The sequence below is a fragment of the Calliphora vicina genome, chromosome 2 (genome assembly GCF_958450345.1).
Source record: "Calliphora vicina chromosome 2, idCalVici1.1, whole genome shotgun sequence".
Classification (NCBI taxonomy): Eukaryota; Metazoa; Arthropoda; class Insecta; order Diptera; family Calliphoridae; genus Calliphora; species Calliphora vicina.
The window spans coordinates 91,966,113-91,993,178 of NC_088781.1; the positions used below are offsets into that span (position 1 = coordinate 91,966,113).

General features: G+C 31.4%; 1 protein-coding gene across 1 annotated transcript in view; it reads right to left on the bottom strand.

Moving 5' to 3' along the window:
• The window catches only part of LOC135950271 (uncharacterized), a 95,641-nt gene extending 70,015 nt beyond the window's left edge, over nucleotides 1-25,626 (bottom strand). Inside the window, exon 1 of the mRNA XM_065499813.1 lies at nucleotides 25,455-25,626. Within this exon, the coding sequence (XP_065355885.1) occupies nucleotides 25,455-25,548 (94 nt within the window). The 5' untranslated portion in view covers nucleotides 25,549-25,626. The remainder of the gene's footprint in view (nucleotides 1-25,454) is intronic.
• Nucleotides 25,627-27,066: the final 1,440 nt, after the last annotated feature.

The window sequence follows — 27,066 nt, forward strand, 5'->3', positions numbered from 1 at the left end:
ACATACCAAAACGAGTTCAGATAACTGATTACCCACCTCTTGCTATCAACACTTTTGACCCATTTGAATAATGCCTGCGGTACCAATTGCACCTATCAGGTGGATGTCGGGGCCACGGGAAGTAGGTATCAAAAGAACTGTTCGGGATCCAACACAAGACCAACCATGTTTTCTACGACAAAATAAAGTGAAATTGGTCGCTTTACCCAGACCACCACATCTTTCCACATCTGATATAATCGTTAATTTTGTTCTTTTTAGTTTAAAATAATTTATATAATATTTCTCAATTTTATTTAGAATTTTCCCAATTTCATTTGGAATTTTCTCTATTTCTATTGGAATTTTCCCAATTTCATTTGTAATTTTCTAAATTTCAATTTGAATTTCTCAATTTCATTTGGAATTTTCTCAATTTAAAACTGAATATCTCAATTTCATTTGGAATTTTCTCAATTTCAAATAGAAATTCTCAATTTCAAATGGAAATTTTCCCAATTTAAAATGGAAATTCTCAATTTCATTTAGAATTTTCTTAATCTGAAATGGAAATTCTCAATTTCATTTGGAATTTTCTCAATTTAAAATGGAAATTCTCAATTTCATTTGGAATTTTCTCAAGAGTGGATTTTTCAAATGAAAAAATAAATACGGCTCATCCAATAACACAGGAAAATAACCAAGGAGCTAAAATTAATGCTGGAGCAGCTCATACGCCAGTATTTTAAAAACGAGTTATCAAAAGCCAAAAGTCCCCCAAAATATGGGACAGTTGGAAAACCTTATGCAAGCACTTACTGAGAATATTTCCTCTCTTAATCAAAATATGACTAACTTCATGTCATTTTCTTCAATTCAAATAAGCTTTAGAAAATTTGTTCAATTCATTTGGAAATGTTTAAAAACGAAGCAAAAATAAATGTAATGATGAAAATATATTTTCGTTAAACTAGGATTAGATTTGATTTAACAAGAATTTAACCATTTAAAGGATTTTTTATGAAATCATTCAACAATGAGTGACAGAATTATATTCAAATAAAAGCCCATAAATGAAGGTAAGGTTCAAACTAAGGTATTAATCGATTAACCGATTAATTTTGGACTGTTCGAATAATTTAAAATTTCCGATTTTCAAATAACAAATAAACCGATTAATTTGTGTCGATTAACCGAAATTCCTTTTTTTTTGAACTTAAAAAATGTTTTTGTATTTATTTTTCCCTTTCAATGCAAATACAAATTTCAAATTAAAATTAGATATTTTTTGAACATCCAATAAACATGATTAGTGAGTATGGGTGATCGATTCTTCGACATTTTTTAGAAACCGGTTTTCGGTTTCCTCGAAAAATTGCAATTTAATATAAACCGGTTTCGGTTTCGGCTTTTTTATAATAACCGGTTAGCCGATTTTTTGGAAAAATATTAAAAGGCCTAGAAAAAGTTTTATTTATTAAAATAATAGTGATTAAAACCATTTTGTTTATTTCTTTTATCCTTCACAAATTTGAACCGAAGACAAATTTGACCCATTTTGAAATTAATATTAAATTTTTCTAAAAGTGGTTGATATTTTTGATATTTTATTTCATTTCAAATGTCAACAACTATGTTAGGTTTTTAGAAAAACAAATTGGCAAAAAAATATCTATAAACTTGTTTGGAAGTTAGGTCTTTTGTTACGTACAATTAAGTTACATATTTTCAGAGCTTTGGTAGCACTACAATATAGCTTTGGTAGCTCTAATATATATCTGTCTCTTTTCATCATACTTGCTGAACTACTGTTTTTCTTATACTAAGGTCTTCGGGTAAAATTTTACCCATTTTGAAATTAAAATTGCATTTTTTCTAAAAATTAGTGGTTGACTTTAATTTAATTTCAAATGTCAACAACTATGTTAGGTTTTTTTTAAAAAAAATCTATTTTCTATTTGGGTCAAATTTGACCAGAGGATCGTTGACATCGGTAAATTTGAAGACCTTATTCCTATATGGTAAAATAATCTCATATGAATAAGTAAAACACAGTATTTATAAAACTAGACATTGAAAATTATCTTTTACTTGGTGTATTTGTAGGACATATAGAAAACAAAGCATTGAGTAAGTTTTCAGGCTTTCCAGATCACTTGTGAGATTTTCTAATTATAAAAAGTCTTCTAAAATAGTTGAAGTATTTGTTTTAATTTTTTTGGATTTTGTTTTTAATACACTAATGGTGTTTTCTTTTCTGACACAAAATGTTGCCTATATATTTTGTACCATTTATTAAAGGTTACCCATACCCTCATAATGTGTTGCATTTTTAACGATCACAATAGAACAAAAATCATTACCATTTAAGCACTTTTCTTTTATGTAGCTTCTAAATATTATAAAACTATAATTATTGCTTACATAAAAAGTGGTGCATTTCTAACCCTTTGATAAAATTAAAGGTGAAACATGTTGCATATATTCAGGGTTTTATGGTAACATTATTAGAAAAGAACACGACCAAACTACATTTGTTTCAGAAAAGAACACAAAGAAGGGTAAAAGGCAGAATAAATGCATCATTTATGCCAGAAAAGAAAACACCATAAAACTCATAAAAACTCACTTTTAGAAAAAACCGGCTATTCGAGGAGAAAAACCCGATTTCTTCGATATTCGAAATGTGAGCTTTTCAAAAAAACCGAAACCGACCTTAGCAAAAAAACCGGTTATAACCGGTTATTAAAAACCGGGCCGATCACTGACATATTTAATTTACATGTCTTTGAAACTTTGTATTTACATGTATAGACGAAACTTTTTTTGAAATGAGTCTTTTATCATAACTAAACGAAACTATTTGTGGGTGCTGTGGCTTAATTGGTTAGCGCGTTTGATCATTAAGCATGATATGGTATTTGTATTTGTGGCCTGCGTTCGATTATCAGCCGCTGCCAATCAACAACATCAGTTTATAATAATTATTAGTTTACTAATAACTAATATTTATCACAGCGCCCTCCTTCGGTGGTATAACACTAAAACGCCACCGAAGTAAAATAATTAAATAAAGGTTGTTGGCTTGACTAAGGCGCCATCTCACCACCAGAGGCGCTGCAACCTGCACTAATAACAAACATAACGCGCAATTGCAGTTGTTAAAAAAAAAACTTTTCTCCTCCTTTCACCACCTTTTCCTCTACACTCAATTCCCTTTCCAAAGAAAGTAACATATTTATATATATAAATGTTCAACAAATCATGCGATTTCAGATATAAATAGTAGATGTTAGACGCCTTTCACACTAGGCAATTTAGTTGCGCAAGTTTGTAGATGCCAGAGGTAATGTCGGGTTAAGGAGAAGAAAATTTTACATGCTGTTTTGTTGTTGGGCAAGAGACTTGCGCAACTAAATTGCCTAGGGTGAAAGGGGTCTTAATATCTTTCTAATCTGTATTTAACCCAAATTTTTACTTATCAAATATACGATAAACACTCTCACACAAAAAATAATTGACTTTTTTGAAAACTGATAAAACTATATGAAAGATTGTAGAACGGTGCATATTTTGTATTACTCAGTTCAAAAAACACGGATTTTGAGTTATGACGTTGTTGCAGCAAATAGGCGATATTCTTACAAAAATGATCTCAAATACCTTATTTGCTGTTTTTATGTTTTTGTACACAAAATTCGTTGGTGTATTTTCAATTTAAAATTAAAATAGAAATTATTCGGTTAATCGAATAATTTTAAATTAACCGAATAAATCTAAACCTCGATTAACCGATTAAACCAGAAACCCGATTAATTGAATACCCTAATTCAAACCCTACTCTTTTGAAATTCTAAGTTTCAAAAAAATATGACTGAAATGAATATTCAGAGGAACGCCTTTTTGGGAATCTGAGTAGAGTGCTACTCAAACGATGAAATGGGTCTTAAAAATTAAATAGTTTTGAGTTTATTATGCAAATAAAAACTTCGGGTCGTTAGGAGTAAATTAAAACTGACTAACAAATTTAAAATATTTTCTCATAGTGAGTTAAAAATTACGCCACTAACTTGTCAAACTTTAATAATGCTCTCTAAAGTTATTCTACCCTAAACATTTTTTTTAAACAAACACAAACTGCGAAGCGTTTTGCTTGTCTGCAGTTACACCCAGAGTCTCTGGCGGGAATCGAGCCCTCAACCCTCAGATTAATAGTTCAGCACACTATCGACTTGTCTATCGGGGCACCCAAATTGTTCTCTTTATAGAAAAATGACTGAGATATCTAACTTTAGAAGGCTATACAAAATTAATTATATGGATTTGGAGTTATTCGTCAGAAAATTAGTAGAAAATATACTTTAAATTTCAAAGAAATGGGAGTTTGTGATAATCCACACTGAGTCAAATTAAAATGGAATTACCCAATAATGAATTCCCATTAGCGAAGACCTTTTATGGAGTTATTATTTTATACAATTTCTCATAATAAGCAAAAAAAATAGCAAAACGTTTTTTTATAAACCATCTTTGTTGGGAAACTGAAGACCTAATTAATATCTAGTACGAATCGTTAGAGAATTATTACTATAAAATAATGTTATTCGGCATTCAAATTTGCACTGTAAAAATAAGCAATTGATAACTTTTGTAATTTTATATATTTTTTAATAATAAATACTTTGAAAGTAATCATTATATATTTGTAGTCATGTTACTATTACTTTTTTCTTAATTTCGTAATTGTTATTGATATTAAAATTATTTGTAATTGTCCCATTATACATTACAAGTAATTATACCAGTAATATATTACACAATGTAATCATTACCCCCTAAGCCTGCTATGTTCTCGAAAAGAGAAGACTCAGAAGAGAATGGCGACATAATAGATCACCTGCTGCAAAACAGAGTCTGTCCACAACAGTACGAAAACTGAAAAGTGCCCTTCATTTAGAAGAGGATCGCATAAACGAAAAATTTTCAAATTTCTATCTTTGGAAGGCAACGATGAACATTAAGGTAGAGGCACAAAGCGATTTAAGAAAAGCTAACGGAACCTGGGCACGAAGTGCTATAGAAAAAGCCTCAATATTTGCTGAATATTTAAGTGAAGTATTTCAACCCAATTCCACGGCAAATGAGTTTGAGCTAGAAGAATTGCCAACTTCAACAATGGCAGCCCAATTCGATATTGGCCCTGAGGATGTTAATAGAGTAATTAAAAATAAATTGAACTTGAAAAAATCACCGGGATATGATTTAATAACGCCATCAATGATTAAAACCTACCAAATGTTGCAATAATTGTGGTTTCTATATTCACCCCTATCTCGAATCAACATTTCACATGAAATATGTTCCCTTTTCCCATTTCTCGTTCATCAACTTTGTTCACGTGAAAAAATTCCCCATGTTGTGAAATTTTTACATAGAATTTTGTAAACAATAAACAGCTGTTACGAACAAAATCAACTATTGTGAATTAAAAGTTTAGGGGAATATCACGATAGCAATTTTCCCTTCGAGGGAAATGGATATTTCATGGGAACATAAATTTCACATGTTTTTCACGATAGGAATTTATCCAAACCATTGGAAAATTTCTCAAATAATAATGATACCTAAATAATAATACGTTTGCAACCCTTCTGATAAAACGTACACTTTATTTGTGATAAATTAGCTCCCAATAAATTGTATAATTATATATTAAAAACTGCATAACAATTGTTGCAAGTTTGTAAACAAACAAATTGTATCATACGATATTTAAATAAAGTGAAATATGTCTAAAAAAAACAGCTCGTCGCAGTATGGCAAATAAAATATGTATGTTATTTGCGAATATGAAATTAAAGAAGAATCCGACAACTTTATTGAGTGTGATAAATGTGGAAAAAACGTTCACTCTCAATGTACAAAATTGAGTAAAAGAGATTTTGAGAGACTTCTAAAAAATGAAAATGAATTGTTTATCTGTCACTTGTGTAAAGAAGGAGGTGGAGAAATAAGAAAAGAACTTAACACAATAAACAGAACTAAAAAAAATAGAAAAACTAGAAAAATTGGATCAGCTGACTGAATCGATAAATTTTATGTCAGCAAAGTTTGATGATGTTTTTAAAGACGTTGCAGAGAATAAGAAGAAGATTACAGAAATACAAAAAGAAAACAAAAATTAAAATCTGAAATACAAACCCTTAAAACTTCAATGAAAATACTAAATGATTACAGAGTAAAAAATTATTGTGTTATAAGTAATTTAAAAGTTGATGATAAAGTTAATGCTATGGATGATGTTGTAAATTTATCTAAAGATGTGGGTGTTAATTTCCAACCAAACGCATTTGATGATGCTTATTTCCTTAAAACGAAAAAACAATCTGAGGATGGTAAAAAAACGGTGGTGGTAAAATTTTCTTCTAAAAATCATAAGGATCAATTGATGTCAATCAAATCTAAATTAAAAGAGAATGAGAATACGAAAGAGGTGTATGTACATGATTTTCACAGCAAGGAGACTTTAAAGCTATTTTATTATGCAAAATCGTTAAAGTCAATTGGTTTTCAACATATTTATGCCCGTAATGGAAGAGTTTATTGCAAAAAGACTGATCTGGGAAAACAACAACTGATCTGATGTGAAGACGATGTGGATAGAATGTTATTGGAAGCAACAACTAATAAACATTTTAAAAGGAGATCTATGATAAACAACAGAGAAGTAGATGGTGTAAATTCAAGTGTCGATGATGGTACTGTTTATGTTTCCCCTTAATAAGGATATGTATTTGTATTAATTGTGTTATATATTTTTATTTTTATTTAACTTTCTATGATTAAAAATCAATATTTTCAAAAATTTTCCAATTTTAAAAATTAAATTTGAAAACTGAATTTAAAATTTTTTAATATAATAAGTTTAAACATTAGAAGCATTTCATCTATTGGAAAATTTGATCAATTCAAAGAGTTGATAGCTAGATTACCAAAATTGCCAGATATAATTGCATTTCAGGAAACATGGTTTTATAATGACATTACACAAAATTTATGAAATTCCCGGTTTTACTAATGTTCACTGTTGTAGAGAAGATGGTTATGGTGGTACATCGTTATATATAAATAAAAATATTCATTATGAAATAGATATTTGCAAAAGTGAGAAATTTGTTGAACGCATAATTGTTACTTTTTGCAATTTTAAAGTAGATCGTAAACCTATGAAACTTATTTCATTTTATCGTTCACGAAAATGCAATGTAGATGATTTTATAAATATTGTTGACTCTATTTTAAGTGTTCATGCTCGTAATCCAATTATTACAGTTGGTGACTCGAATGTAGATTTGTTTCAAAATAATCATTATATTGATTTGCTTACGATGTTTCAAAATTATGATTGTGACAGTGCGCATAGTTTGATAACGAGGCCCCAAAGTAAAACAAGTATTGATCAGGTGTTCAGCAACTTTACAAACAAAATTTATGTTGATTCGGTTGAATGCAATTTGTCAGATCATAATATTGTGTGCTGCAAATTTTAAAGTAATGTGATGAATAACGAAAGTAAGGAGATAACAAAAACACACTATGATTATTTAAAAGCAAGAGAAATTCTGCAAAATAGTTTACCTGAGAATTATTCCTCAATTAATGCATCAGAATTGACAAATACTCTAGTTTCCTGTATGAAATGATTCAACCATAGTGAGTAAATGCAAAAAACAGTTAAGGTTTGAGCTTACCCCGTGGATTAATAAAAATCTTCAAGAATTAATTTTATTAAAAGAGAAACTATTAAGGAAAAGAAGGAAATCTAAAAGCAAACATAGGTTAGAAGATATTTTGAAGAGAATAAGTAAAGTAATTAAAATTGCTACAAAGAAGTGTAGAGATAATTATTATTCTGACAGTTTATCTAAAAATGGAAGTGACCTTAGGAAATCTTGGAAATTTATTAATACTACTCTCGATCGTAAAAAAATAATGAGGTTCATCTAAATAATGCTCAAGGTCAGAGAATTACATGCGATCAAACTAAGGTTGATTGTTTAAACAATTATTTTTTAAAGGCCATAAAGAACCCCAAGAGGGGAATTGAAATCACCCTATCGATGATGGTAATTGGGGTAATATTAGGTATGGATATTTATAAAAGTCCAGACTTTGACAATATTTCACTAAAATTTGTCAAGGAATGCAGAGTAGAAATTGCTCCAATTTTATGTGATATTTTCAATAAAATGATAAACAATTCTGTATATCCTGATAGTTTAAAAGTCCATAAATTAGTACCAATACCAAAGGAAATAAATGCGAATACTGTAGATAAATATCGACCGATTGCCGTTCTATCTTCAATTGATAAAATTTTTGAGAAAATTGTATGATAAACTGCTATTTTACCTGAAAGAGAATCATTTTTTGTATGATTTTCAATATGGATTTAGACAAGGATGTGGTACCGAAGATGCTGTGCTTAACGTTGTTAAAAATGTTTGAAAAGGTCTTGATGATGGTTTTTCTGGAGTTGCTGGAATATTTTTTGATTTCACTAAGGCTTTTGACCTAGTAGATCATCAAATATTGCTACAAAAGTTAAACTATTATGGTGTTAAAGATCGTGAACTTTTGTTGTTTGAAAGTTATTTTACAAACAGAAAACAATATGTAAATATAAATAATGCAAAGAGTTTTGTTGGTTCTGTTGAATATGGTGTGCCGCAAGGAAGTGGGCTAGGGCCGCTTTATGCTCAATTTATTTAAATGATATAAAAAACCTTGATTTAAGTGGTCAGCTTTGTATGTTTGCAGATGATGTGTGTGTATTGTATCCATATAAGTGTGATTTGGTACTCAAAACTCAAATTGAAAGAGATGCTTCACTGATTTTTGAATTTGCGAGGTTGAATCGATTATTGCTCAATCATAATAAAACCAATCTAATTCGCTTTAGACCACATTCTTTGAGTATTATAAACAATTTTAATGCATATGTAGACGGACAAATTGTGCATGAAACCCATTCGGTAAAGTATTTAGGAATAACGCTTCAAAACAACTTATCTTGGGATCTGCATATCAATGATGTGAAAAGGAAGATAGCTCCAGCTATAGGAATTTTATATAAATTAAAGAACAAACTAGAAAAGAATCTAAAGTGTTGATATATCAATCCTTGATTCAATCTCACTTAAATTACTTGGCCATTGTATATGCTCACAATAAAACTAACACTCTACTTAAATCTCTTCAATGTATGCAAAACAAAGCATTAAAAATTGTATTCAATTTACCGTTGTTGTATTCAACTATTTCTTTATATTCAACTATTTCTTTTAAATGCATTAATAATATTGGTTACCATACTATACAGTTCACGCAAAATCAAATAAATTTCAATACACGAAACAACAAATTTTAGAATTCCTAGATGCAGGTTAGAAACAACCAAACAGCGAATTGATTATATTGGTGGAATTAAATTTAATAATTTACCACTGGCTCTAAAAACAATTGATCGAATTTCCATTTTTAAGTCCTCTTGTAAGGAATACTTACTTAATACAATTGAAATTTTATAACAATTACATTAAAAGGTAATTGTTATAAAATTTATATAAAATTTGTAATATATATTTTAAGCTACTATTTTTTTTCTTACTTATATTTTATTTGTACATTTATCTTTTGAATTATTTTGCCAACTTGCCTCAATAATGCCTTTTTGGCGCAAAGGCCAAATTGAAATTAGTATAAATGAATTTTGTTCAAATAAAATAAGCAGCTATATGTATATGTAGTTGCGAAAAAAAAAACTTTAAAGAAAACCGGGTAAAGATTTAACCCTGCCTTCTTCTTATAGACCTATTAGCCTACTCCCTTGTTTGTCAAAGCTATTCGAGAAAATATTCCTTTTTGAATGATGGAAACATTATCCCAGTACACCAATTTGGTTTCAGTGAACATCTTGGCACAATTGAACAGGTCAATCGTGTAACTGGAGAGATTAGAAAAACTTTTGAATTAAAGAAATATTGTTCTGCCGTCTTTTTAGACGTTGCTCAGGCTTTTGGCAAGCTTTGGCATAAAAGTCTAGTACATAAAATTTAATGTTTACTACCACTATGTACTCATAAATTGCTGGAGTCTTATCTATGGAATAGACTTTTCAGAGTTAAGTACAATGATTATGTGACGAGAGAATACAAAATTAGTGCTGGCATTCCACGGGGAAGTATACTAGGACCTACGTTATATTTGATTTACACCTCTGACTTGCCTACGTGCGATAAATTAACAATTTCAACATTTGCTGATGGTACCGCCACTATTAGCTCACTCATGGCATATATTCAACTACAAAATTATCCCGTACGTGTGGAGTCATGGCTGAAAAACTGGCGAATAAAGGTGAATGAGCTGAAAAGTAAGCATGTTACGTTCGCTCTAAGGAGAGGAAATTGCACACCTGTCACACTCAACAACGTTAATATACCGCAGTCTGATTATGTCACATACCTTGGTATTCATCTAACTAAATAAAGCGTTAAAAAAATGCATATAACTTTGCAGTCGTCACAGATTTTTTCTACCTATTTTTTTGTCTATACCAATCTGCAGTGTTAGGTAAATTCTCTGCGATATGTTAAGTTTTCCCTAATTAATTTGCCGCGTAAAAAGCATAAGGTAGAGATGTTATATATCAACGGATAGGAGATTTTGATTTTTTAGAAAAATATGACTATAAATTATTTTTATTGAGTCTAATTTTTATTAATGAAATTTGAACATGAAATTTTACAGTTATATAGATTTTTCTATTAAAAATGCAAAAATAAAAACTAATTTTGAAATTTGTTATCAGGAATCCCGCAAAAGTTTTTAAATATCCCAAAGATAGGATATTTAAAAAGTCCCTATATTTTTTCTTTTCATTTTCATTTATTGTAATATTTGAATATTTGTAGAAAAAAATTTTCTTCGGGTCTGTAAAAATTTGTATATGATCCGAAAAGAAAACCTAAATGCAATTAAGCGGACCTAGTTACCTCCAGACCTATCCAAACTTTCCCAATTTAAAACAAAATTAGGTTTGAGTAAAAAATTCTAAAAAGGCATAGCACTGATCCTCGAAAAAGCTCCAGGTTTGTATAGCCCTATATCATGTTTAAATACGTACAAAGTTTGTTTACTATCACACGGTAAATAACGTCACAGTAGGGTCTTTTCTAAAAGAACTGAGTTCTTGGAACACATTTTCTCTGTATTAAAATTTTTTACTTTCTAGGGTAATTTTTTTTTTCATTTGTTTATTGTATCTTCATTATTTAATGAACTAACAATAAGTGGTTTAAATCTTATATCTAATAATTATTATTTAATTAGTCCAGCCAGTGCCGGACTAACAAATTTTTTATTCATGGTTGTTTTGGTTAAATTGGCATTCTTCCTTCTAGATTAGGTCTGATGTGTCCCTCCTTCTTAATCGAGTGTGGCCACGGTTAACTAATATGTTGCGGGCCAATGGGTTTGGGTGAATTTCAAGTTTTTTTTAAATATTTTTCTGCTTTCTTAGTGATCTCAGTTTTTACAAGATCGTTTAGATCTTTGTGTATATTAGCATTTTTTATATATGATCATTCTTAGAAACTTGTTTTGGCGTCTTTGGATCTACAAATTTGAAAACACCTATCCACCAGTCAATTCTGAAGTTCCGCTATTGAACAAACAAGCAGCCTCAACACAATTAAATTCACTCAAATTGATCAGCCTAAGAATGTAGCAGGTTCTTATGCCAATGTTTTGAGAACGGGTTGCCAGCAACCTGATGTTCCCCAAAATACGGGAGGCTTGAAAGCACTTATGCACGCGCTTACCCAGAATATTACCTCTCTTAATCAAAATATGACAAACTTTATGTCATCCATGCAAAACACAATACAAGAGCTTTTAAAATACAAATCCTCTTAACAAAGAAATGAGTTATTTGAGACTATGGCCGACTTCATAAACGCAGTAATGCAAAGCAATTACAAGGCAAAGCAATACTTTCTGACTTTCATGAACGCATAAATGTTTTGTAAAACATTATCCCCTAGATGAATTCTCAAAAGACTATATGCAGGCAACATCCATTCATCTGGAAAGCTTTGCTGGATATTTAAATATAAGCGCGATCTATTGCCCACCACGCTTTTCAATGACCAAGGAGAAGTTTGAAAAATTCTTTAGCACGCTAGGAGGTCGCTTTCTGGCATGTGGCGACTATAATGCCAAACACACTTACTTGGGCTCTCGACTAATGAATCCCAGAGGTAGACAGCTTTATAAAGCATTAGTTGATCGCAAAAATGGGCTAGATATTGTGCACCCTGGACAACCAACATACTGGAATGCTGATCCTAAAAAATTCCTGATCTCATAGACTTTGCCATAACAAAAAATATTAATCGAAATTCAATATCTACAGAAATGTCATATGATTTATCTTCTGATCATTCCCTAATTATAGTATCTTATTACGGGAGGACTAACATTTCAAAATTTCATACTGAAACATATTACTTTAAAACAAATTGGCTTAAATATAAAAAATATATAAGCAGTCATATCCAAACAGATCTTTGTATTCAGTGTGAGGAAGATGTAGATAAAAGTGTCAATGACTCTACGTCATTAATTGTATCGGCTCTAAATCACTCAAAGAGTCAAATATTTCCTAAAACTGATATGCACATTTCCAACTCAGATATTGAACGACTTCTTTTAGAAAAGAGAAAACTCAGAAGAGAATGGCAACAAAATAGATCACCTGCTGCAAAGCAGAGGCTGTCTGCTGCTAGTAAAAATTTGAAAAAAGCCCTTCAATTAGAGGAGGATCTCAGAAATAGAAATTATATTCAAAGTTTGACAAATACCAAACACACAAATTTTTCCCTTTAAAAAGCAACGAAAAATATCAAGCCACCGGTAGAGGGGCAAAGCCCTTTAAGGAAAGCTGATGCTACCTGGGCTCGCAGCACGGAGGAAAAGGCTAAAATATTTGCAGATCACTTAAGTACAGTCTTTCAACCAAACTCGCCAATAACTGTTTTTGAACTTGAAGAGCCACCTGTGTCAACATTATCTAATGATGACATATTGGATATAAGCCCAGAAGACATTAACGAAGTAATCAAGAATAATACAATATTAAAAAAATCGCCTGGAAATGATTCTGTTACACCTACTATGATTAAAAACCTACCTAGTGTGGCAATAATTGTGCTGTCTACAATATTTAATGCGATCTTTAAACATGGAGTTTTTCCGACAAATTGGAAAACTTCTCAGATAATAATGATACCAAAGCCAGGTAAGGACTTGACCGTACCATCCTCTTATAGACCAATAAGCTTGCTTCCTTGCTTATCGAAACTATTCGAAAAAGTCATACCATTTTTAAATGAGAAAAATATAATCCCAGTTCATCAATTTTGTTTCCGGGAACGCCACGGAACAATCGAACAAGTTAATCGTATAACCGGAGATATAAGAAAATCCTTTGAATTAAAGAAATATTGTTCAGCTATATTTTTGGATGTCGCTCAAGCCTTCGACAAAGTATGGCACAAAGGCCTGGTATATAAAATAAAATGTTTGCTGCCACTCATAAACTATTGGAGTCTTATAGCATGTTGAGCAGCCAGTTTGAGATTTTTATCGAAATTGATAAGAGAGTGATCTATGTTTTCTGGTGTTCTTAGCGGTATGCTTTCCGAGCAATGTGTACTGAGGTATTTTTTTATATTTGAGCCAATTTATTCTTCTGCCTGCCATCGCTAAATTACCAGTCGGGGATACAATTTCTAGGAGGTTCAATAAAGTAACAAAAGTGGGTGAGTAATCTGAAGATAGTTCCAGAGAGGATTCAATTTTAATCATTTCTCTAGGGATATTTTTCATCACGCTAAAATCAATAACAGCCGGTATTTTTCGTGGGTCAGTAGGCCAGTAAGTAGGTTGGCCGCTCGAAAGGACATTCAAATCAATTTTAGAAATTGTTTCGAACAAAACACGACCTTTAGGGGTAATCAGTCGTGATCCCCAGAATGTGTGGTTAGCATTATAATCGCCAGACGCCAGGAAACGGGGGCCTAGTGATTTAAAAAATCTATTATATTGACTTTCTGTAACTGAGAATATAGGGGGTGAGTATATCGATGAAATCACTAAGTTTCGATGAAAATCTTCAAGACAGATTGTAATAGCTTGAAGATAATCTTCGCAAAAATCAGACATTAAGTAGTGTTTGATTCGAGCTTTTATTAAAATTGCCGAGGCTCCGCATGTTCTACCTCTGGGATCTTTGGTGTCATATATTACGTATCGATTTATTTGAAATGAACTTCTGGACGTCAAATGAGTTTCAGAAACCAGCATTACATCAATTTGTTGATTTCTTAAAAAATATTCGAGTTCGTTTTTGTGTTGGCGTATGCCGTTTGCATTCCAAAAACATATTCTTAGGCAGTTCATGGTCTGTTAAGCACAGCTTGCAATAACATTGATTGCATGTTAAGCATTTCTTGCATCATGTTACTCATTGAGTTTGTAAAGTTATTTACCGATTGCACAAGAGTTTCTATTGTAGATTCTAGTCGGGTAAAATTGAAAATTGGCGTTTGCTCTCTTACCTCTGGGTTCATATTTTCGTTTTGGAGTTGACGGACTTGCGTCTGAGTTTGGTTGTTTCTAAGTACATTTGCATATGTTACTTTGTTGTCATATGTCTGTTGCAACGGGGAGTAGTTCAAATTGATGTTATTTAATGGCTGAGCGTGGAAAATCTTTGGTTTCTGGCTTTGTGATTTTTTAACAATTGAGTAGACAGGACAACCTCTGTAGTTTGCTGTGTGGTTACTTCCGCAAGTGCTGCATTTTTTTATTTTAGCATCATCTTTGGATTTGTTACATTGGGATGTGTTATGCAACTCCCCACAAATAACACATACTGGTGGCAATTTTCAATATGCCTTGGTGTGTCCATATTCTTGGCAATTCATACATTGGACGGGGCCAAATCGTTTGTGTGGTTCTTCTACCGTAATTTTACGATGCAATAAGTACTTCAGGTTATATATGGGATGTGTTTCATTTTTTTCAGGTTTATGTCACCGGGTTCAAGTTCAACACGGAAGAGTGGTTGGGGTTTTTTTTCGCGATTTCTAATATTTATTACATTTTTTGTCTTAAAGCCTTTATCTTCTAAGCTTTGCTTTATTTCGAGTGGTTCAACATTACAGTCAATACCCTTTATTACAACTTGCAGACCCTTGCTTCCTTTCAGCTGATAAGTGTAAAAACTTTTCTTTTGAGTTTCAAAATATATTACAATATACAATATACCGGTCCATTCCAACCTGTATTTGGGATTTATTATCTTTATTTAGTGGTTGACTAATCTTGGGTATAGCGCCGCTTAATGGGTTAATTTTATTTGTAGTTAGTGTGGTGGATTTCAGGCATAGATAAAATATTTTTATTTTCTGGTAACTCTCCTATAACAGCTGTTGAATTTTCTTTCGTTTGACAATCATTAAGGCCTAGTTAGTTTGTACGTTCCGTTCCGTTCCGAATCAGCTGTTTTGTTTTTAGCATAGGGAAAGTTGTGTATGTCGTTAGTTTTTCTGTAACGTTGCCGTTCTGTTGCGGATGAATCTGTTGAAAACAGAATTTTGTCCGCAACGTTAAGTGACAGCTAAAACAGCTGATATCATATATACACAAAAATGCCAACAATATGAGAGCAGTGGTGCCAACATTTTTGAAAGGAAAATATTTATTATTAACAAAAGAATAAAAAATATAATATTTTCAAAAAAACATTGAAATTTAATAAAATGAATATAAATTTCTTTTAATGTATGTACTATGTATGTAAAAAAATTAGTTTAAATTAAATCATTAACAAAAAATATATGTATGTATTTATAAAAATGTTCACAATAATATGTTGAAGGTCTAAATACAAAAAACACTAAAAATAGTAACAAAATCACCAAGATGGTTTTTTGGTTATTATTTTAAAAACAGCTGATATGATCTTACGGAAAAACTAACTACAATATAACAGCATTCAGAACGGCACAGAACAGAAACGTTACAGAACGCAAAGACTAATGGAGCCTTTAGTTGTTGTCAATGCGGGGGAAAAAGAACGAGCACGGTTAACAGGCTTGGCGGTTAAAACATGTTGTCATCTATTCTTCTGTTTGTTTTGTTTATATTTTTTTCATCTACATTAACTGTAACGTATGCATTTCTGCCGTTTACACTTAACCTTCGCTCACTGTTTTCAATGTGAGCTTAAATTTCTAGGGTAAATGAAGCCCGAAAGTTTTCACCAATACCAACTACTTATACATTCGTTCGTAGAGTTTAGAGAGAAATGCTCAAAACCCCGTAGAGTTAAACAAGGAGTCCCTCAGGGCGGGGTCCTTTGGCCGCTCCTGTTTAACTTCTACCCCTCTAAAGTCTCTGGCGGGAATCGAGCCCTCAACCCTCAGATTAATAGTTCAGCACACTATCGACTTGTCTATCGGGGCACCCAAATTGTTCTCTTTATAGAAAAATGTCTGAGATATCTAACTTTAGAAGGCTATACAAAGGCTATACGTCAGAAAATTAGTAGAAAATATACTTTAAATTTCAAAGAAATGGGAGTTTGTGATAATCCACACTGAGTCAAATTAAAATGGAATTACCCAATAATGAATTCCCATTAGCGAAGACCTTTTATGGAGTTATTATTTTATACAATTTCTCATAATAAGCTTAAAATTGCGAAATTATTGATTTATATTTCGAAAAAATAGCAAAACGTTTTTTTATAAACTATACTTGTATATAAATTTTCCATCTTTGTTGGGAAACTGAAGACCTAATTAATATTTAAAACGAATCGTTAGAGAATTATTACTATAAAATAATGTTATTCGGCATTCAAATTTGCACTGTAAAAATAATTAATTGATAACTTTTGTAATTTTATATATTTTTTAATAACAAATACTTTGAAAGTAATCATTATATATTTGTAGTCATATTACTATTACTTTTTTCTTAATTTTGTAATTGTTATTATAATTACTTGTAATTGTAATTGAAAAATTCAATTAAAATTATTTGTAATTGTAATGTCCTATTGTCCAATTATACATTACAAATAATTATACCAGTAATATATTACACAATGTAATCATTACCCCCCAAGCCTGCTATCTTCTGACCACTCTCCTGTAATTATTAATTATTGTGAGAGACCCAACATCCCAAGATTTCCTAAGAACTCTTTGTATTTTAAGACAAATTGGCTAAAATATAGGAAATATATCAGCAGTCATATCCACACAAATCCTAATTTACAGTGTGAGGAAGACATAAATAGGACCGTCAATGACTTCACGTCATTGATTGTTTCGGCTCTGTAACACTCTAGGTGCCAAATCCCTCCAAAAACGAATACGCCTATTTCAAATTCGGATACTGAAAGACTTCTTCTCGAAAAGAGAAGACTCAGAAGAGAATGGCAACATAATAGATCACCTGCTGCAAAACAGAGGCTGTCCACAACAGTACGAAAACTGAAAAGAGCCCTTCATTTAGAAGAGGATCGCATAAACGAAAATTATATTAAAAGTTTGACGAGTACAAAATACACAAATTTCTATCTTTGGAAGGCAACGATGAATATTAAGGTAGAGACACAAAGCGCTTTAAGAAAAGCTGACGGAACCTGGGCACGAAGTGCTATAGAAAAAGCCTCAATATTTGCTGAACATTTAAGTGAATTATTTCAACCCAATTCCACGGCAAATGAGTTTGAGCTAGAAGAATTTCCAACTTCAACAATGGCAGCCCAATTCGATATTGGTCCTGAGGATGTTATAGAGTAATTAAAAATAAATTGAACTTGAAAAAATCACCGGGATATGATTTAATATCGCCATCAATGATTAAAACCTACCAAATGTTGCAATAATTGTGCTTTCTATATTGTTGAAACTAGGAATTTATCCAAAACATTGGAAAATTTCTCAAATAATAATGATACTTAAACCGGGTAAAGATTTAACCCTGCCTTCTTCTTATAGACCTATTAGCCTACTCCCTTGTTTGTCAAAGCTATTCGAGAAAATATTCCAGGAAAATATCATACCCTTTTTGAATGATGGACACATTATCCCAGTACACCAATTTGGTTTCCGTGAACATCATGGCACCATTGAATTAATGAAATATTGTTCTGCCGTCTTTTTAGACGTTGCTCAGGCTTTTGACAAGCTTTGGCATAAAGTGCTGGAGTCTTATCTATGGAATAGACTTTTCAGAGTTAAGTACAATGATTATGTGACGAGAGAATACAAAATTAGAGCTGGCATTCCACGGGGAAGTATACTAGGACCTACGTTATATTTGATTTACACCTCTACTTGCCTACGTGCAATAAATTAACAATTTCAACATTTGCTGATGGTACCGCCATTATTAGCTCACTCATGGCATATATTCAACTACAAAATTATCTCGTACGTGTGGAGTCATGGTTGAAAAACTGGCGAATAAAGGTGAATGAGCTGAAAAGTAAGCATGTTACGTTCGCTCTAAGGAGAGGAAATTGCATATCAACGGAGAGGAGATTTTGATTTTTTAAAAAAATATGACTATAAATTATTTTTATTGAGTCTATTTTATTAATGAAATTTGAACATGAAATTTTACAGTTATATAGATTTTTCTATTAAAAATGCAAAAATAAAAACAAATTTTGAAATTTGTTATCAGGAATCCCGCAAAAGTGTTTAAATATCAAAAAGATAGGATATTTAAAAACTTCCTATATTTGTAGAAACAAATTTTCTTCGGGTCTGTAAAAATTTGTATATGATCCGAAAATAAAACCTAAATGCAATTAAGCGGACCTAGTTACCTCCAGACCTATCCAAACTTTCCCAATTAAAAAAAAATAGGTTTGAGTAAAAAATTCTAAAAAGGCATAGCACTGATCCTCGAAAAATCTCCATGTTTGTATAGCCCTATATCATGTTTAAATACGTACAAAGTTTGTTTTCTATCACACGGTAAATAACGTCACAGTAGGGTCTTTTCTAAAAAACTGAGTTCTTGGAACACATTTTCTCTGTATTATAATTTTTAGTTTCTAGGGTAAATGAAGCCCGAACAATTCATAAAATTATTTAATTTCACAAAACTATTAAGCTTCAAGTCCCAAAGTTTTCACCAATACCAACTACTTATACATTCGTTCGTAGAGTTTAGAGACAAATGCTCAAAACCCCGTAGAGTTAAACAAGGAATCCCTCAGGGCGGTGTCCTTACGCCGCTCCTGTTTAACTTCTACCTCTCTAAACTCCCTGTACCCCCACACGGTGTGGGGGTTATCACCTATGCGGACGACTGCACCATCTTGGCGACAGGTCACAACGTTGATGAGCTTTGCGGTTTAGTAAATGGTTATCTAAACAAAATCCACAATTTCTTCACTGCATGTAACCTGCAGATATCACCAACGAAGTCATCGGCAACACTCTTCACCACCTGGACGAAGGAGGTAAAACTCAACTTAGGCATCATGGTCGACGGCGTACAAATTCCGACAGTGGACGACTGCACCATCTTGGCGACAGGTCACAACGTTGATGAGCTTTGCGGTTTGGTAAATGGTTATCTAAACAAAATCCACAATTTCTTCACTGCATGTAACCTGCAGATATCACCAACGAAGTCATCGGCAACACTCTTCACCACCTGAACGAAGGAGATAAAACTCAACTTAGGCATCATGGTCGACGGCGTACAAATTCCGACAGTGAACCACCCGAAAATCTTGGGTGTCACTTTTGATAGCCTTTTTTATCTCCTCAGCACACGCCACTGCAATCACGCATAAACTGCGAAATAGGAACAAGGTCCTCAAGGCACTAGCCGACAGCACTTGGGGTATGGACAAAGAAACCTTGCTAGCAACCTACAAGACGATTGGTCAGTCAGTGGTCAACTATGCTGCTCCAGTGTGGTCGCCTTCGTTGAGTGATACCCAGTGGAGAAATATTCAAAGCTGTCAAAATGCAGCCTTAAGGACCGTCACAGGCTGCCTTCAAATAACCTCAGAACACCTACACGAGGAAACCAAGGTTCTGCCGGTCAAGGAACACAACGTCATGTTGACGCAACAGTTCCTTCTGGGATGTCACCAGAGGAGTCAGGACCTACGGAAATACGAGGAGAGCTTAAAGATGTATGTGCATTTGATCGCCGCTCGTATATGACATCTTTGAACGAAACACAGTGGTATGAGAAAAAAAAAAGATGGAAATAAATCTGAAACTTCTAAACCCTTAGTCCAATTTGAATGAAATTTCACATGTGCAAAGAGGAAGTGTTGTCGAGTTTAAGTAGGACACCTCGGGTATGTTCAATTTTAAAAATGATACTATTTCTTCGTTTGTGTTAAATTCTCAGCGAGTTGTTAGGTTTTCCCTAATTAATTTACCACATAAAAAACATAATGTAGACATGTTATATATCAATGGATAGAGGATTTTGTCTACTTTCCAATAATGTATACAACTTTTGATAATTAACAAATTCATGGAATACTTTTTTGAAAAATATGACAAAAAATGCTTTTTAATGAGTTTTGGCATAGATACAAATTTTTCAAATTGAAATAAAATTTTTATTTATGAATATTTTGTAATAAAATTTTACACTTATATAGATTTTTTGATTGAAAATGTAAAAATGAAAACAAATTTTGAAATTTATAATCAGGAATCCCGCAATTCTCAAAAAAGTATTGCAAAATTCCAAAAATGGGATTTTTCGTTTTTGGCTATAATATCCATACTTATCGGAACCCTTTTCAAAATAATTAAGAACATATTGGGCCATCTAAAATAGATTATTATAATTTGATATCGACTATGCGATTTGAGAATTTTTGCTCTAAAGTCGAATTTTACATAAAAAAATAGGCATTTTTTGAATGGACCTGGTCCCCTCGGTATCAAAAATTATATTTTTTTTCATTTAAAATATTTGATGTAAAGTTAGCTTTTCAAAAAGTAGAAATTCATTATACATCCTCTTAGAAATTTTTTAGATAACTTAAAAAGAATAATAGTACTTTTTTCCCCAAAAAATAGCGAAAAATCGCCTTTTTATTTTTTTTAATTCAAATGCATGTATTTACATTTTTAACCAATTCTTTCTTTATTTAATATATACATCTGTTGTTAATCCTATAAAAAAGTGGAGAAAATCGGGAAATATTTGGAACCGCGGTCATCAGAAAACTGGAGTAGGGTGGGTAAAAATGTTGAAAATTAAATTTTCAAATGCCAATATCTCATAAGCTATATAAGATAATTGATAGCTACGACGAGGTTTTATGTAGTGCTCGATGAGAAGATTCTATATATGTAAGTTTTTTGAAATCGGAACACAAACGAAGAAATATGATAATTTTTAGAATTGATCATACCCGATGTGTCCTACTTTAGGGAATGTCGCGCAGTGGTATAAGAAAAAAAAGAGGGAAATAAATCTGTAACTTCTAAACCCTTAGTCCAATTTAAACGAAATTTCACATGCGCAAAGAGGAAGTGTTGTCGAGTTTAAGTTTTGAACTCGACAACACTTCCTCTTTGCGCATGTGAAATTTCGTTTAAATTGGACTAAGGGTTTAGAAGTTACAGATTTATTTCCCTCTTTTTTTTCTTATACCACTGCGCGACATTCACAGAGACGCAATCAATTCCGCGGTAGCAGTATACCGTATGAATGTCGTACTTGAAGGTCGCCCACCACCGATAGCAGACGCTGAGAAGATTCTGCCGCGTAAAACAAGAGTCGTTCTGGCACATGACATATACCCTCCACATATTTAACTGTTCAGCCAACCCTACTTCACTACGTCCTATGGATTTATAGACTTATCCTGTTGAAGTAGCATAATTTCTTGGACTTGAACCCAGATTGATTATTGTAATATTGTTTATGCTGCTACAACAACACCAACAACAACTTATACAAAAAGCTTATATTTATTCATCAGAAGCTCCACAATCATTGCTCCCTTTTGAAAAATTTTAAAATTTTGTATACATTCCATGCAAAATGTGTTTCGGAAAAAACGTAAAAAATACGGCCATTTTTTTATGTTCCAACTTTGAATGCGTGTAAGTTTTTATAGGGGCGTGATAACTGTTAGCAAGTTACTTTTATGGTATTTGAAATTTAATCGCAAATATAGATGATATTTTAAAAAACAAATCTAAAAAACCAAAAAAAGATCGAGCAGAATTAAAAAACATAAATTATTAAACCTAAATATCTCTTGAACTAAAAGAGATAACTTACATAATATGCATACATATTATATATGCATGTTTTTTGTGATCTCCTTAAGGACTATTTATATTTTATATTTATATTTCATCTCATTCGGATCATACTTGGATTTTTGGAGATATTTTTAAAAAATGTGAGACTCGAGATGGCGTGTAATTTTGGTAATCAAAAGTAAAGGGCTTTATTTAGAACTTTTGTATCTTTGGTGACCCCAACTGAAATTTTCCGGAAAAAATTTTCGTAGAATATTTTAATCCTTCAATGTTTTTTTGAAAGGACTTTTTTTGATATTCTCAAAAATAAATGGACCCCTAAAGAGAGGAGATAGACGGTTAAGATCTACCACAAAAATGATCCCCATAAAATTCAACAATATAAGTCTGACAATAAGAATTCTCTCAGATATTAAATTACATTTTTTTCAGTTAGTATAATGTTACCTTCGTAGTGTTTATAAACCGGTTAACTGAAAAACCGGTTTTTCTTCGAAATCTCGGTTTTTTGTGAACCGATTAATTTTTGTTGATTTCGGTTAACCGGTTTATCCTGTTTTTATCACTCAGTTAACCGGTTTTTAAAATTTGGGGCTAAAATTAATAAATCTCATGTTTTTGTGCATTTTTTATATTCATTGTATACACATTATTGGTCTGATTTGAAACCTAAACTGCCGATTTACAATACAAACCTCTTCAGATTAATATTTTTAAGAATTACAATGATTCTAAATAGTAGAGTACGATGAGTTTACTTAAAAACTTTTTCAAAATAAATTGCACATAATGAAACTATTAAAAATTAAATTCCGCATAATTCTAGAAGTTAAGCTAAATTTTAATAATGACTGATATACCTTCTTTCAATAAATTTGACTTCATTAGTGTGTTTTGTTCTTAATTTTTTTTTTAATTGTCATTTCTTTAGCTTAGTGTACAAAGTCCTTTTCAGAAATATAACAGGATGTGTCTCTCCTGTAATATTTCTGAAAAGGACTTTGTACACGTTCTAAAATCCATGATTTGAAATATGTATTTTTGAAATCTGATAATGGAGTTTTATTATTTACATATTTGGTATGATTTATAATGGCAAATAATCACAGCAAAGAAGAAGTGCATTTGCATCTTATAGGTCCTTCTTTGGGACTCGGGACATTTTCTGTTTCAGATCAGAAAGTTTAATTAAAAAAATTATTTAAATTTTTTAGTTGAAATTTAATGAATAAACCAATAATTAAAACAAGTATTATATATTTAGTAACATATTTATACTCAATTCCATTTGACAATTTTTACAAAATAAGTAGAAATTTATAACCGATTATGGCCAATAAGGCTAGGTTGTTGAAAATAAATAAAAATAAATAAAATGGACTTAGCACTTTTGTATACTTATAGTTATTTAATATCAACCATTCCTGACTACTAAAAACTACAAATTTTAAAGCTGTACCGGTTTAACCGGTTTTTTCGATGTTGGTTAACCGAAAAACCGGGTTTCTAAAAAAGGCCAATTTTCGGTTAACCGGCCAACCGGTTTTTTAAAAAGTGGGGTTTTTATAAACACTATACCTTCGATCAAAAAATTTAAACATTGACCCACTGTAAAAAAAAAATCAGACCAGCTGGACTATAAGTTTATTCTACAAACTCAACATGCCCTTTCAGAATTATAGGATCGCTATTCTCTTCCAAAAATGCTGTTGGACAGTGTTATTAGAAGGTATGTTCTCAATTATAATTTCCCTAAAATGTCAAATACCAACTAAAGAAAACGGAAAACTGAGTGATGCAAGTGGTGTAAATCTAAAGAAACAATTGGTCAATTCACAAGGTCTCTTATCATGTCATATTGTCATAATATCCTTAAACAATACTACTCTTTATGCTATTGGTCAATTCACAAGGTCTCTTATCATATCATATTGTCATATCATATTTACAATGGTTTTTATTGATTTTCAGGCAAAAAAATATCTTAAAATAATACTACTCTGTATGCTATGTTTAATGAGTTATCGTAACCAACCAGCAGAAACCTGCGCCGAATGCCTAAGAGTCGGTTAAGCCGAACTGCGGAGTCGTGATATATTAGGACATTATGACAATATGACTGATAAGATACCTTGTGAATTGACCATATGTTTATTATGTTATCGTAACCAACCAGCAGAGACCTGCGCCGAATGCCTAAAGGTAGGGTGACACATGACAAATATTTGACGAAAAATACGTAACCACTAAATAAAATACAGTTGAATTCTTTTATTTATTTCAAAAACTTATTTTACATAGGATGATTCAAAACAAAAAAAAATGTTTTATTTTATTTGATGCTGTTTGATCTTACAAAACACTAATATGTAAGAGTAATCACGTCAAACAAATGTGTGCTAAAAAAAGTGGTTACGCTTTTTTGAAATAATATATTTGGATCGCGATTCGCGATACATTGTAATGGATCACACGATATTGATAAATATCGCGATACTGGATCGCGGTCAATATATATTGAACGTGTAGCAGTGCCCTAATAAGTGCCGGTTTAGCCGATCCGCCGACTCGTGATAGATTAGGACTGATAAGAGACCTTGTGAATTGACCAAATATAATCTTTTAATTTCTGTAATTTTACAATAATTCTACCTGGCTAATTGTATATATTCGAGATAAAAAAAAATATCAATAGACAAAAAACTAAACACTAATATACTTTTTGCTGCTTATTGCTTCTATCTGACAAAATTAGGATATTGAAATATATTTCATAGACGATTTTCATCCAAATTATAAAAATATGTTGTCTTATTTGCATCTAAGGGTAATATTTTCCTATTGTTTGCAGGGGCATTTTATTTGTAGAAATTGCGTTTAATTATTTAAATTGTTTTTATTAAAATGACCTTTGAGACGTCCCATCACACAACCCACATTATAAATATAAACATATATATATGTACATATAAACTTACATTTATATATACAAATATAGATGTGTTTGTACATAAACATTTATCTACTATAAGTATATAGGCATTTTCCTTATCTTACCACAAATTCTGGTATTATTTTGTAGATGTTGACCCTTATTATGAAATTTTAATATATTTTTGGAAATTGATGCATTTCGAAATGAGCAAAACATTTTACTTGTCGAATAATTAAAATATCAGATATTCTTAATAAAATAACACAACTTTACAATAAAACGATCGAAGCACTAAAAAATACAATAATATTATTATTAGTATTAAAAATCGCCAAAAAAAAAAAACATATGTCTCTGGTTCTGTCAATATACATACTTCGGTCAGAGTTGCATTTTCTTAAATATTAGATGAGTTCGTGTACGTTCGTGTAACTTTAATTTATAGTGTAAAAATAAAGGAACAAATCAAGATCCCAGTAACAGTTTATATTTTCATAAATTTTTTCTGGGAACTAAAATTGTGTGGTGTATCGAAAATTTTCTGAAAACTATAGTATAAATTTAAAAAATTAATTTTTGCTTCACAATATTAATAAACAGTACGACATTATATATCATATAAAAGGTATTTTGAATCACTATTCAATGATACCCATAATTATCAGATCATTTATGTGAAATTTACTATTATATATATTGACTTTAAACGTTACGAAAAACGATAACCTGATACCTATTCCACAATACAACTTATCAACTTTTCATTTATCAAATTTTTCGTCAATTTGCAAAACTTTATGTTCCTCAGAACTATAAAATTTGATAAGTGATAAGTTGAAGTTGATAAGTGTAACAAAGTATTTGCAATTTTTATATTCTGTTTGCATATTCTGTTCCACATATGTACGTTCTCTTGTTCAAAGTGCAAAGTTTATATTGTAAAGTGTAAATTGCAAAAACTTTGCAAATAATTATGCTGTTTCGTTCCACAAAAACTGTAAATTCTATTTTTGCAAAGCAAATTTTGATAAGTTTGTCAAAAATTTGCAAGGCAAACGATCGCTTTACAATTCATATTGTTATAACTAGTGAAACTTTAAAAACGTTAAGACGTGAATTTTTGTTCGACGATAGTGAAGACACGATGATAACAAGAACTTATAGAGTCCGAATTAATTTTTCATGACTATAAAACTATAATTTGGTGAAGGGTATATAAGATTCGGCACATCCGAATATAGCTCTCTTACTTGATCTTTAATCACTGCATGTTTTTTTCAATTTTTATTTTGCGGCTAATTTTAACACGTTCTATTTAGCAAAGTGAAAAGTGATAATACAGAAATGCAAAGAACTAAATGCTTTGTGGAACACTTCGCACACTCACTTTGCAGGAGAGTGCAAATACTTTGCAAAGAGAGCAACGACTTTGCAAAGAGAGCAAATAGAACAATGACTTTGGAAAAATTTGCTTATTGCAAAGAATATTGTGGAACAGAAACACTTTGCCGAAAAATTAAATTTGATAAGTGCAAAGTGAAAAGTTGATAAGTTGTTTGTGAAATAGAGCTCTGATATTGAGAAAATGGTGGTTAAATTAATCCCCTGTCTATACTTGACAAATAGCAAAAAGAGCAAAAGCACTAACAATTTTGTCATAACGAATCAATAATACTAATAGGGGGTCAGGCGGCATGTATTGCTTGTGTATTGGGACATGTATTCGATACATAT